The 14,843-nt window shown below is 38.3% G+C and overlaps 1 protein-coding gene across 4 annotated transcripts in view; it reads left to right on the forward strand.

The window, feature by feature from the left end:
• Positions 1-13,437, forward strand: part of NIF3L1 (NGG1 interacting factor 3 like 1) — a 23,078-nt gene extending 9,641 nt beyond the window's left edge. For 3 of the 4 annotated variants that reach the window (XM_042949660.1, XM_042949661.1, XM_042949662.1), the window contains exons 6-7: positions 8,824-8,907; positions 13,035-13,437. In XM_042949660.1, the coding sequence (XP_042805594.1) occupies positions 8,824-8,907; positions 13,035-13,219 (269 nt within the window). In that variant the 3' untranslated portion in view covers positions 13,220-13,437. The remainder of the gene's footprint in view (positions 1-8,823; positions 8,908-13,034) is intronic. The other variant, XM_042949663.1, reaches the window with a different exon arrangement.
• Positions 13,438-14,843: the final 1,406 nt, after the last annotated feature.

Here is a 14,843-nt window from a genome sequence, read left to right on the forward strand (position 1 = left end):
ACTGCAGTTTCCGAGTCTTGTAGTCTTGGTTTTTGGCTTTTAAATACTGCAGTAAACATAGGGGTGCATATATCTTTTCAAGTTAGTGTTTTTATTTTCTGTGTGTAAATATCCAGTAGTGGAATTACTGGGTCATATGTATTCCTATTTTTAATTTTTTGAGGAACCTCCATACTGTTTTCCACGGTGGTTGCACTTAGTAATGTTCCCACTAGCAGTGCATGAGGGTTCCTTTTTCTCCACATCCTTGCCAACACTTGGTATTTCTTGTCTTTTTGTTTTCAGCCAGTCTGAGAAGTGTGGGTGATCTCTCATTGTGGTTTTGGTATGCATTTCCCTGATGATTAGCGATGTTGAGCATCTCTTCATGTGTCTTTTGGCCATCTGTATGTCTTTGGAAAAATGTCTTTTCAGGTCTTCTGCCCATTTTTAAATTGGATTATTTGCTTTTTTATAGTGTTGAGTTGTAGAAGTTCTTTATATATTTTGGATGTAAGCCTGTCATTGGATATATCATTGCAAATATCTTTTCCCGTTGAGCAAATTGCCTTCTCATTTTGTTGATGGTTTCCTTTGCTGTTCAAAAGCTTTTTATTGTGGTGTAGTCCCAATAGTTTATTTTTGCTTTTGTGTACCTTCCCTGAGGAGACCTATCTAGAAAAGTATTTCTAAGCCGGTGTCAGAGAAATTACTGCTTATGTGTTCTTGTAGGAGTTTTATGGTTTCAGGGCTCACATTTAGGTTTTTAAACTGTCTTGGGTTTATTTTTGTGTATGGTATAAGAAAGCTGTCCATTTTCATTTTTTTGAATGTAGCTGTCCACTTTACCCAACACCATTTGTTTTTTTGTTTGTTTTTTCTATTGATAACCAACTTTATTGTTTTTCTTTAATTAATTTATTTATTTTTAAAATATAATTTATTGTCAAGTTAGCTAACATACAGTGTATACAGTGTGCTCTTGGCTTCGGGAGTAGATTCCCATGATTCATTCCTTACATACAACACCAGTGCTCATCCCAATAAGTGCCCTCCTCAATGCCCATCACCCATTTTCCCCTCTCCCCATCAACCCTCAGTATGTTCTCTATTTAAGTGTCTCTTATGGTTTGCCTCCCTCTCTGTTTGAAACTATTTTTCCCCCTGCCCTTCCCCCATGGTCTTCTGTTAAGTTTCTCAAATTCCACATATGAGGGAAAACATATGTATCTGTCTTTCTCTGACTGACTTATTGCACTTAGCATAATACCCTCCAGTTCCGTCCATGTTGTTGCAAATGACAAGATTTCATTCTTTCTCATTGCCAAGTAGTCATTCCATTGTGTATATAAAACACATCTTCTTTATCTTTTCATCACTTGATGGACATTTGGGCTCTTTCCATAATTTGGCTATTGTTGATAGCGCTGCTGTAAACGTTGGGGTACATATGCCCCTGTGATTCAGCAGTCCTATATCCTTTGGATAAATTCCTAGTGGTGCTATTGCTGGGTTGTAGGGTAATTCTATTTTTAATTTTTTGAGGAACCTCTGCACTGTTTTCCAGAGTGTGGCTGTACCAGTTTACATTCCCACCAACAGCGTGAGAGGGTTCCCGTTTCTCCATATCCTTGCCAACATCTGTTGTTTCCTGCGTTAATTTTAGCCACTCTGACTGGTGTGAGGTGGTATCTCAGTGTGGTTTTGATTTGTATTTCCCTGATGATGAATGATGTTGAACATCTTTTCATGTGTCTGTTGGCCATCTGGATATCTTCTTTGGAAAAGTGTCTGTTCATGTCTTCTGCCCGTTTCTTCGCTGGATTATTTGTTTTTTGGGTTGGGAGTTTGGCAAGTTCTTTATAGATTTTGGATACTGACCCTTTATTTGATATGTTATTTTCAAATATCTTCTCTCATTCTGTTGGTTGCCTTTTAGTTTTGTTGATTGTTTCCTTCACTGTGTAGAAGCTTTTTATCTTGATGAGGTCCTAATTGTTCATTTTTGCTTTTATTTCCCTTGCCTTCGGAGACATACCAAGTAAGAAGTTACTGGGACTGAAGTCAAAGAGGTTGTTGCCTGTTTTCTTCTCTAGGGTTTTGATGGTATCCTGTCTCATATTTAGGTCTTTTGTCCATTTGAGTTTATTTTTGTGTATCATGTAAGAAAGTGGTCCAGTTTCATTCTTCTGCATGTTGCTGTCCAGTTCTCCCATCACCATTTTCTAAAGAGACTGTCTTTTCCACAGGATACTCTTTCCTGCTTTGTCAAAGATTAGTTGGCCATATGTGGGTCCAATTCTGGGTTCTCTATTCTATTCCATTGGTCTGTGTGTCTGTTTTTGTGCCAATACCAGACTGTCTTGATCATTACAGCTTTGTACTAGAGGCTAAAGTCTGTGATGGTGATGCCTCCTGCTTTGGTTTTCTTCTTCAGCATTACTTTGGCTATTCGGGTCTTTTGTGGTTCCATACAAATTTTAGGATTGTTCCAACACCATATGTTGAAGAGACTTTTTCCCATTGGATATTCTTGCCTCCTTTGTTGAAGATTAACTGACCATATATAAATGGGGGTATATTTCTCAGCTGTTTCATTGATCTATGTGTCTATTTTTATGCCAGCACAATACTTTTTTGATTATTAAACCTTTGTAGTATGTCTTATTTTTAACGTATGTTTATTTTGAGAGAGAGAGACAGAGAATGAGCAGGGGAGAGGGGCAGAGGGAGAAAGAGAATCCCAAGCAGGCTCTGTGCTTTTGGCACAGAGTTTGATGTGAGGCTCAATCCCATGAACTGTGTAATCATGACCTGAGCCGAAATCAAGAGTTGGACCCTTAACCGACTGAGCCACCCGGGTGTCCCTGTAGTGTATCTTGAAATTGGGTAGTATGATGATGCCTCCTGCTTTGTTCTTTCTCAAGATTGCTTTCAATGTCTTTTGTGCTGCCATACAAATTTTAGTATTATTTGTTCCAGTTCTGTGAAAACTACTGTTAGTATTTTGATAGGGATTGCACTGAATCTGTAGATTGCTTCAGTAGTATGGACATTTTCACAATATTCATCACATCCATGATAGAGGAATATCTTTGCATTTCTTTATGTTACCTTCAATTTCTTCCATCAGTGTTTTATAGTTTTCAGAGTAGAGGACATTGACCTCATTGGTTAAGTTTATTCCTATTTTATTCTTTTTGGTGCAGTTATAAATGGAGTTGTTTTCTTAATTTCTCTTTCTGCTATTTCATTATTAGTGTATAGAAATGCAACAGATTCCTGTGTATTAATTTGTATTTTGCAACATTATTGAATTCATTTATTATTACTTTTGGTGGAGTCTTGGGGTTTTCTGGTGTATACTATTATGTTGTCTGCAAATAGTGAGAGTTTCACTTCTTCCTTAACAATTTGGATGCCTTTTATTCTTGTCTGATTGCTATGACTAGGACTTCCAGTGGCAAGAGTGGGCATCCTTGTCTTGTTCCTGATCTTAGAAGATAATCTCTGTTTTTCACCACTGAGTATGATGTTAGCTCTGGGCTTTTCATATATACCCTTTATATATTGAGGTATGTTTCCTTTAAACCCACTTTGAGGTTTTTATCATGAACAGATGTTGAATTTTATCCTGTTCTGCCCCTATTGAGATGGTCATATGATTTTTATCCTTTGCTTTGTTAATGTGTTTTACATTGATATTCTGAATATTGAAGCATCATCCTTGCGTCCTTGGAATTAATTCAGTTTGGTTGTGGTGGATGTATTGGTGAATGTGGTTTGCTAGTATTTTGTTGAGGATTTTTGCATCTATATTCACCAGGGATATTGGCCTGTAGGTTGGGAGTGTCTTTGTCTCGTTTTGGTATCAGGGTAATGTTGACCTTGTAGAATGTATTTGAAGCTTTCCTTCCTCTTCTATTTTTTGGAATAGTTGAAGGAGAATACCTATCAAATCTTCCTTGTTTGGTAAATTCATCTATATATCTAGACTTGTATTTGTTGCGAGTTTTTTGATTACCCATTAAATCTCATTGAATTGGTCTGTTCAGATTTTATTTGTTTTTACTTTAGAGAGAGAGTGTGTGCATCAGTGGGGAGAGGGGCAGAGGAAGGGAGAGAATCTTAAGCAGGTTCCACTCTCAGTCCATCATGGGACTTGATCCTACATCCCTGGGATCATGACCTGAGCTGAAATCAAGAAGCGGACACTCAACCAACTGAGCCACAGTGTGTTTAGATTTTCTATTAATCCCTGATTCAATTTTGGAAGTGTGTTTAGATTTTCTATTAATCCCTGATTCAATTTTGGAAGATTGTGTTTTTCCAAGAGTTTATCTATTTCTTCTAGGTTGTTCAGTTTGTTGGCATATAATTTTTCATAGTAGTCTCTTTGGATTTCTGTTTTGTCAGTTGTTACTTCATTCATTTCTGATTTTTTTAAATTTGGGTCCTCTATTTTTCTTGATAAGTCTGGCTAAAGGTTTATCAATTTTTGTTTATCTATTCAAAGAAACAGCTCTTGGTTTCCTTGATCTTTTCTATTGTTTTTTTATTTTAGTCTGTATTTCATTTATTTCTGTCCTGATCTTTTATTTCCTTCCACTAACCTTGGGTTTTGTTGTTCTCATTCTGTTAGATATAAGGTTAGATTGTTCAGATATTTCTTGTTTCTTGAGGTAGGCCTGTATCACTGTAAATTTTCCTTTCACTGCTTTTGCTGTGTCCCAAAGATTTTGGACCATCGTGTTTTCATTTTCATTTGTCTCTGTATTTTTTGATTTCTTTGTTGACACATTGGTTGTTTAGCTCCCACATGTTTGTGTTTTTTTTCCAGTTTTTTTCTTGTGATTGATTTCTAGTTTCCTACCATTGTGGTTGGAAAAGATGCATGATATGATTTTAGTCTTCATAAATTTATTGAGACTTATTTTTTTTTAATTCTTTTTAAATGTTTTATTTATTTTTGAGAGAGACAGAGACAGAATGCAAGTGGGTTAGGGGCAGAGAGAGAGACACACACACAGAATCCACAGCAGGCTCCAGGCTCCAAGCTGTCAGCCCGATGCGGGGCTTGAACTCACACGCCGTGAGATCATGACCCGAGCCGAAGTTGGACGCTCAACAGACTGAGCCACCCCGGCGCCCCAATTGAGACTTCTTTTTTGGCCTAACATGTTTTATCCTGGAGAATCTTCCATGTACGTTTGAAAAGAAGGTATATTCTGTTGTTTTGGGATGGAATGTTCTGTATATATCTGCTAACACTAATGTGTTGTCCAAAGACACTGTTTCTTTATGGATTTTCTGCCTGGATGATTTATCCATCAATATAAGTAGGTTGTTAAAGTCTCCTACTGTTACGATAGTATGGTCAAACTTTCTCTTTATATCTGTTAATAGTTGTTTTATGTATTTAGGTGCTCCAATGTTGGGTGCAGAGATATTTATAATTGTTATATCCTTTTTTGCATTGATTCCTTTACCATTATGTAATGCCTTCTTTCTCTCTTGTTACATCTTTGTTTTAAAGTCTATTTTGTATTGCTACCTTTGTTTTGTTTTGTTTTGTTTTGCTTCCATTTGCATGGAATCTTCTTCCATCCCTTTTCCTTCAGTTTGTATGTATCTTTAGGTCTGAAGTGATAAAATACAGACCCTTCTATATGCTGCCTACAGGAGACTCACTTCACCCTATATTTTTTGATTGTTGCATTTACACCATTTACATTTAAAGTAATTACTGATAGGTATGTGCTTATTTTTATTTTGTTAATTGTTTTCTGGTTATTTATGTAGTTCTTTTCTGTTCCTTTTTTCTTCTCTTGTTCCCTTTCGTTGTCACTGGTAATTTTCTTTAGTGTTATGCTTGGCTTGCTTTCTTTTCAGTTTTTGTGGATCTGTTACAGATTTTTGTGTTTGTGGTTACCAGAAAGTTTCTCTATAGGACCCTAAATATATAGCCATCTATAATTGATGGTTACTTAAGTTCGAACACCTTTTTTTTTTTTTAATGTTTGTTTATTTTTGAGAGAGAGAGCGCGCACATGCAGTGGAGGGGCCAAGAGAGAGGGAGACAGTGCATCTGAAGCGGGCTCTGTGCTGACAGCAGAGACCCTGATGTGGGGCTTGAACTCACAAACCATGAGACCATGACCTGGGCTGAAGTCAGATGCTCAACTGACTGAGCTGCCCAGGCACCCCAAGTTGGAACACCTTTTAAAAGGACTTGTTTTTTATTCCTGCATGTTGTGTGTGGCATCATATTTGACATCTTTTTCTTCATAACTATTTCCTAATTATGGCTTTTTCTTTTCTCCTTAAAAGAAGTTCTTTAACATTTGTTGTAAGTCTGGTGTAGTGGTGATGAACTCCTTTAACTTTTGCTTGTCTGGGAAACTCATTTTATCTCTCCTTCAAATCTGAATGATAATCTGGCTAGGTAGATTATTCTTTTTTTTTTTTTTTTTTTTTTTGAGAGAGACAGAGCACATGAGCAGGGGAGGGGCAGAGAGAGGGAGACAGAATCTCAATCAGGCTCCGCAGTGTCAGCATGGAGCCTAATGTGGGGCTTGAACCCATGAAACCATGAGATCATGACTTGAGCTGAAGTCAAGAGCTGGACGCTTAGCCAACTGAGCCACCCAGGTACCCCCTGGGTAGATTATTCTTGATGGTGGGTTTTTTTCCTTTTAGCATTTTGAATATATCATGATACATTCCCTTTTGGCCTGCAAACTTTCTGCTGAAAATCAGCTGATAGCCTTCCAGAGTTTTCCATATAAATAACTTTTTGCTTCTCAGTTACTTCTTTTAAAATTCTCTTTATCTTTAGTCTTGGACATTTCAGTTATTATGTGTCATGGTGTGGATCTCCTTGGGTGTGTCTTGTTTGGACTCTCTGTGTTTCCTTCTCCAGGTCAGGGAAGTTTTCAGCTATTCTTTCTTTTTTTCTTAAATTTATTTTTATTTTTTATTAAAATTTTTTTTAATGTTTATTTTTGAGAGAGAGCAAGCATGAGTGGGAGAGAGGCAGAGAGAGGGAGGGAGGGAGGGAGGGAGGGAGGGAGACAGGATCTAAAGTTGACTCCGTGCTGTCAGTGCAAAGCCAACATGGGGCTCGAACTCACAAACTGTGAGATCATGATCTGGGCTGACATTGGACGCTCAACTGACTGAGCCACCCAGGCTTCCCAACTGTTATTTCTTCAAATAAATTGTCTGCCTTTTTCTTTATTCTCCTTCTGAGACCGATACATGCTATGATTGTTCACTTGATGTTGAAGAGATCCCTTAACCTATCCTCATTAAATTTTTTTTTTTTTCCTGTTCAGGTTGGCTGTGTTCCATTATCAGTTTTTCAGATCACTGATCTGTTCTTCTGCATTTGTTAATTCCCTCTAATGTATTTTTCATTGCAGTTATATTCTCCATTTCTGGTAGGGTTTTTTTTAATGTTTTGTTTATTTTTGAGAGAGCACAAGTGGGGGATGGGCAGAGAGAGAGGGACACAGAGGATCTGAAGCAGGCTCTGCACTGAGAGCAGTGAGCCCATTGTGGGGCTTGAACTCACAAACCGCGAGATCATGACCTGAACCAAAGTTGATGCTCAGCCAACTGAGCTACCCAGGTGCCCTGATAGGTTTTTTTTAAAAAAATATTTTCTGTCTCTATGTTGAAGTTCTCACTGAGTTCTTCCACTCTTCTCTCCAGTCTGGTGAGCATCTTTATGACCATTACCTTAAACTCTTTACCTGGAGTATTACTTCTCCCTGTTTCATTTAGTTCTTTCTCTGAAGTTTCATTTTATTCTTTCATGTGGAACATATTCCTCTGTCTTCTCATTTTGCTTGACTTTCTGTGTTCACTTCCATGAATTATGCGGAACAGCTGCTTCTCCCCAACTTGAAGGAATGGTCTTATGTATGGTCATCCCTGAGTAGACTGTGTGCCTGCTGACTTTGGTTGGCTGGAATGGTGTTGGGCATGGGCAGACTCCCAGGGCACTCAGTGCTGGAGCTGCCCTGGTGGGATGGTTGGAGCTAAAGTGGGCATGGACTGGGGTGGTCCTAAGGCTCTCAGAGAATGCCTTGGCAGGATAACTGAAGCTGAAGTGGATGTAAGCCAAGTGTTCCAGGGTGCTCTGTGAGCTCTGTGGAGCTGAGGTGAGGCTTGGACTGGTGGGGGGGAACCTGAGTGCTTTGCACAGGGGGCACCCTGGCAGCACAGCTGTACCTGAAATAGGTATAGGCCAGAGGGTCCCAGAGCTCTCCATGCAGAGGGCACCCTCAGCCTCTCTCTTAAAATACCACTGATGGAATGACCAGTAATGAAGTGTCCATTCTAGAAGCCTTAAGTGCTAAATACTTGTTGGATTTGGGCTTCAAAGTTTCTGTTATTTTACTCTACAGCAACTCCTCAGAGGTTGTTCTTTTGACTAAATATGATATTTAAAAATACATGTCAAATGAGTTTGTAGCATTCCTATAACTAGCCCTTTTAGTCCCTCACCTGAGAAGGAGCTGGTACCTGCCTATCTCTCACTGTTGCCTGGAAAACCAGGATGGTCACTTTACCAGCCTTATGTGGGCTTGTGCACAGCTATGTCTGTTTTAAGGAATTAATAGCCCTGCATTGGGTTATTTTTGCAATACCAAAGAATCATCTGTCTATATGAAGATGTGTTTTATTATTTTTTTAAATTCAGTAAGCAAAGTTCATTTACTGGTAATGAGACCAGGAGTAAAGTCTGCATTATGTGAAAGATTATTAATACAAATTATAATATTAAAATGAAGGGGAATTATAATGTGTTGGTCTCTTGTTTCCTTTATTTTGAAGAGTCTCCAGTCAGAGTCGTGGCCCTGTGTGCTGGTTCTGGGAGCACCGTGCTGCAGGGGGTAGAGGCCGACCTTTACCTCACAGGTATGATAGCCTCTGGGTCTCCTTTTCTTTTTTGTGTGTATCATTCCCAGCTTTATTTTTTATAAGAAAAAAAAAACACAACAGGTTTTTAAGCCAGCACCTGGCATATAGATGGATCTAATACCTGTTGTTAGAACCTGAACTAAATAGGAACTGCACTGAAATTGGAGATAGACCATATTCTTTAATTTTTTTTATTATTTTTTTTTTACTAGTAAATTTAGACCATATTCTTTTAGAGGGAAAAAAAAATCATTAAACAATTTACTGTTAGATTATCTTAACTTGTGTTCAGTATTTATTTAACCTGTGTTCTTCCTAAACATTCTCATAGATTTCATGTCTGTTAACGGGACACTGTCTACCTTTCCACCTTAGCTAAAGCCACTAAAGCCAATCATTAGTTCCTATCAGTTCTAGCTCCAGAATCTTTTTTTTAAGGTTTATTTATTTTTGAACCCATGAACCATGAGATAATGACCTGAGCCGAAATCAAGAGTTGGATGCTCAACCAATTAGGCCACACAGGCACCCCATCCAGAATCTTTATAGAGCCTTTCCTCTTATCTCTATTCAGGCATCATCTTCTACGTGAAATACTTAAATCTAATCTTAAGTCTTCCACATACAACCCTCAAGTTAACTTTTTTTTCAAAAGTACAAATTTGATGGTATATAATATTATCCTAGCTAAAAAGTCTTTAGTGGTTTCCTTCACGTGTCCTGGTCAGGCCTGAACATTCATCCTCTTTCATGCAGCCTTCTGCTGTTTTCTCTGGCTAGAATGCCTTCCTTGCCCATTTCTTTATACTTGTAGTGATAAGCTCAAGATACTTCCTCTGAGAAGCTTTTTCTGGAACTGTCTGGCTCCTGCCCTGATGGTCATGCCTTCCTCTCCAATTACTATTGCTTTATCCTTTTTTTTTTTTTTTTAATTCTTCATTTTTTAATTTTAGAGCGAGAATGAGCAGGGGAGAGGGGCAGAGGGGCAAAGGGGGAGAGAGAGAGAGAATATCTTAAGCAGGCTTCACAGTCAGCACAGAGCCTGACGTGGGGCTCATTTCCAAGACCCTGGGATCCTGATCTGAGCTGGAATCAAGAGTCGGACACTCAGCTGCCTGAGCCACCCAGGTGCCCCTCCTGTTGCTTTCTCCTTAACCTCCAGTATGCATTTCTATCAGATGGTAATTGTTCAGCTTTATACTCTGTCCTTGAGGGTAACATCTAATAGGTACAAGGCCCATCATTCAGAAGATTTGGAGGCACTTTGTACACTAATGGTTGTATTTTGCTACATTTGCATATTCTGTGTTACATACATATTCTGTGTGTGTATGTGTATAAATATATATCTATGGGTGTGCATATAAATATATTTCTATTTATGTGTTTCCCTCGAAACCATTTTGTAATAAATTTCATACATGACCTTTTATCCCAGAAGCATCAGCATATATCTCCTAAGAACTAAGGACATTTTCTTTTATTTTTTTTTTATTTTATTATTATTATTTTTTTAACGTTTATTTATTTTTGAGACAGAGAGGGACAGAGCATGAACGGGGGAGGGTCAGAGAGAGGGAGACACAGAATCCGAAACAGGCTCCAGGCTCTGAGCTGTCAGCACAGAGCCCGACGCGGGGCTCGAACTCACGGACCGCTAGATCGTGACCTGAACTGAAGTCGGACGCTTAACCCACTGAGCCACCCAGGCGCCCCCCCCTTTTTTTTTTTTTTTTTTAACGTTAGGACATTTTCTTTTATGACCAATGATCAAATACAGGAATTTAGGATTGTTAAGACACTTACTTAATATGTAGTCTATATTTAAATTTTGCCAAATGATTAGAATTGCATTTCTTTTTCTGATTGATACCTAATCTGTGAGCACACATTGCATCTAGAAGAGTTTCTCGGCTCTGTCCAGAGCATTGACATTTTTGAAGAGTATAGGCCATTTGTTTTGTGGTATATCTCTAAATTTGGGGGATGTGATTATTTCCTTATAAATAATGACTTTCTTAAAACTAGTTCTTTTTTTTTTAAACGGCTTGAAAGAGACTTTTAAAATGTTTTTGTTTTTATTCTTTGTTTTTAGAGAGTGCACAAGTGGGAGAGAGGGGCAGAGGAAGAGAAAGAGAATCTTAAGCAGGCTCTATACTTTGCATGTAGCCTGATGTGGGACTCCATCCCATGACCCTGGGATCATGACCTGAGCCAAAATCAAGAGACACTCAACTCACTGAGCCACCCAGGCACCCCTAGTTTTCTTTGTTTACACTTCTAAGCAATATGTGCATAAGATAAATTCATGCAGTTCAAAATTGTTAAAATAGCCTTCCTATCTGTTTACTTGGGGAAATAGAAAGTATCTTCTTATCTGGCTGACCTTAGATGTCTATGATCTGTGAGGTGTCGCTTTGAGTATAACTTTAGGGATGAAAAGCACCAGGTCAAAGGCGCATATAGGCCCTCTCCTGATGTTCATCACCCTTACTCTGAGTGTAACATGGTAGTATCAGGGTGTTAAGGGTAGTATCCTAGAAAGACCAGCAGATTCGCTCCTTGTAAATATAAATTCTCATTTGCTTCTTTCCCACAGCTACCCTCCTAAGCTAGGCTTTTCTTCCCTTTGTCTTCAGCTAGTACAGAGTCTTTGCAGATCCCCCTGTCCGCGCCTTGCCTTTCATGCCTTCTCCTCACAGCATTTATAATTGTCCAGGTCACCAGACTTGTCTCTCCTGAAGCATGGCTTCTAACTGGGCCCCTTAGTGTCTTTCTTCTTTTTACTTTCCTATTTACCTTTACTATTACCTTTACTATTTACTATTACCTTTACTATTACAGATTAAGATATTTTAAAAGATTATTGAATAAAAAAATATCCCATATATGAAATTGACATGTATTGGGGAGCAGGAAAGTGTGGAGGATTAAACCTTTCCCTAAGAACCTTTTTCCCTTATTTTTTGATGTTTTCAGGGCTCTAAACATATTTCAAAATTAGACTTGTTATGAACAAGCTAAATTGTGTATTTTTGCTGTAAAATCAGAAGTCCTCAAATTCACAAATAGTGTTTTTAAAAAATTCAAGACACTTGAGGGGGCACCTGGGTGGCTCAGTGAGTTGAACATCTGGCTCTTGATTTTGCCTCAGTCATGATCCCAGGGTCATGGGATCAAGCCCTGTTGGACTCTGCAATGAGCATGGAGCCTGCTTGGGATCCCCTATCCTGCCCCTCCCTTGCGTACACACACACACACTCTCTAAAATAGGAAAAAGCAACTATTGGGGCACCTGGGTGGCTCAGTCAGTTAAACATCTTGGCTATTAATTTCGGCTCAGGTCAAGATCTCATGAACAGCGAGATTGTACTGTGGGGCTCTGCGCTGACAGCACAGAGCCTGCTTGAGATTCTCTCTGCACCACCCATGCATGTGCTTGTGCTCCTTCTCTAAATAAACATTACAAAAAATACAGGACACTGGAGTTTTTTTAAACCTTTTTACAAAAGAGGAGCTCCTCTTCTACCAGTAACTTCAGAATTTCTAGGAATTTTGCCTAAGTTAAAAGAAAATAAATACCCTGTATGTATGTATGTATGTATTTATTTACCTTGTCTTTAATTTAGAAGTAACCTTAAGCTGGTTTTATCCTTATTAGAGTAGAGCCGATACTGAAGATTTTGGTGTTCACAAAGCAAAGAAGTGTTTGGGAACTATACCTAGGATTTTCTGGAGATATTTTGTTATTTGATATTGATATAGATGAGAAATTTTCTGAAAGCCCCAGTTGACTTAGCAGTACTCGTTTATCTTCTTATGGAAACATTTTGAATGGGTGTTCTTGTAGATCTGGTTCTGGTGGTATTAGATGCTATTGCATACGGGAGTTTAGATTCTTGTCTCGAGTCTGCCAAGGAGAAAGAATTTGGAATTCTCATTGGGATGATCTGTCTCTTTCTAAATGGGAAGACACCTAATAAACCTGTACATTGCTTTCTAGATTTATGTGTAAAGTTCTGCTTTTTACACGATGAAGACTTGGGTGTTTCTGCAGTTATGGTTCAGCATTCCACAGACTCTGTGTCTAATATTTAAGTATTTGCTCTTTCCTTTGTTGGCAGGTGAGATGTCCCATCATGATGTTCTGGATGCTGCATCCCAAGGAATAAATGTCATCCTCTGTGAACACAGCAACACTGAACGAGGTTTTCTTTCTGATCTTCAAGATATGCTGGGTGCTCACTTGGAAAATAAGATTAATATTATCCTGTCAGAAAGAGACAGGGACCCTCTTCATGTGATTTAAAGCATACAGGGACAACAAGATGACAGAGTCTACAAATTGATTTGCTCCCAACTTGAATGCGTAACAGGAATCAGCAGACTTAGTATCCATCTGGAAGAATGTCATAGAATGTACACTATTTCTGGTTTGTAAATCTGCTTCACCAAATAGTCTGTAGCTTGTATGGTAAAAACCATAATGTATTAAACACTTAACAATTAAACGTATTAAACAAACTACTATTAACAAATATTTATTATAAGATGAATTAAGATTATGATACAATGTGAAGTACATATTTATCAACTCCAGGAAGATTACTTAACATTCTTGGTAAGTACCTTCTTCTTAGCTTAATTATAGATGAGATCTGTCATTTGAGATCTCTCTGCTCTTGGTTAGTTTAAAAAACTTGAGATTAGAATACTGATTTCTAGGTAGCAGCCTCTAGGGGGTGAGAAGGTATGTCTGTATGTTCCTGTTCATAGATCACTAATGTCTCACATAAATTTCAGAATCAGGATGAGGTTTTGTTTTTGTGTTTTTTTTCTTAATATACATGACCATTATTCATAACTATTGTTTTATTGCTTTTGGGTAACTTACCTGTAATTTTATTAGTAATACATAAAAGATGGTTAGCTTTCAAAATACCAGTTATCATACAGTATTAATTTTGTGCTAGGCCCTCTCAAGTATGTTATAAACAGTTTCAATCCCTATAAATAAGAATACAGGTATTATTATTATTTCCATTTTATAGATGAGTGAACTGAAACAGAGGTTAAGGAGTTTGTCCAAAGCCACGTAGATAGGGAGTGAAGGAGTTAGGACACAAAATGTGGTAGCCTTGCTTCACAGTCTGTGTTCTTTACTTCTTAACACTGACGGTAAAACTGATATAGGAGTTATATAAGGAATTCTGAAGGAAAAGAAATCCATTTTCACTGGGATTTTCTCTGGCTGGTATGGGAGGTTTTTCGTTTGAATACTTATATTTGCAGTTTCTCTGCTGAGCTTTTTACTTTGGTAATAATAAAAGCAAATCTTGTAAAATGCTGAGAAAGGATTTTACATTTCTTTTGTAGGACCCTTTTCCTACCAATCATCGCCCAGAGGATTTGGGATCCTGACTCACAAATTATTCTTGGTGGTTTGCTGTAATATTGATTCACTGCAGAAGTAACCCGATAGGACTGAGCCTTAAGAAATGTCCCCAGTTAGAGTCAGAGGAGGAGCCAAGAGAGGAGGTGGGAGGAGAATCAGAAAAGATTCAGAAGCCCAAGTAGAAAGCTTGGATGAGGGATGGTGACACCAAAGTAGAGAGAATGAGATAGCAGACAGCTTTGAGAGACCATCTTACTGGCATTTGCCTCAGTCATTGTGTTCTATGTGCTGGGCCCATAGAGAAGTGGGGAGAATAGGACAGAAATTTGGATGATATTTTAGAGTATATTGTAATTAACTATGCTAAGGATATGCAGAGGGCTTACAGGGAAAGTTATCTGAGGAATGGGGGATAGATTTCAGTCAAGAGGTACAGCGTGAACAAACACCAAGTAAAGAGGAACCACACAATGCATTGAAAAAGCCCAAGTAATTAATTCACTTGTCAGGGCAGAAAGCAGGAGGCATGAAAGGTATG

The sequence above is a fragment of the Panthera leo genome, chromosome C1 (genome assembly GCF_018350215.1).
Source record: "Panthera leo isolate Ple1 chromosome C1, P.leo_Ple1_pat1.1, whole genome shotgun sequence".
NCBI lineage: Eukaryota > Metazoa > Chordata > Mammalia > Carnivora > Felidae > Panthera > Panthera leo.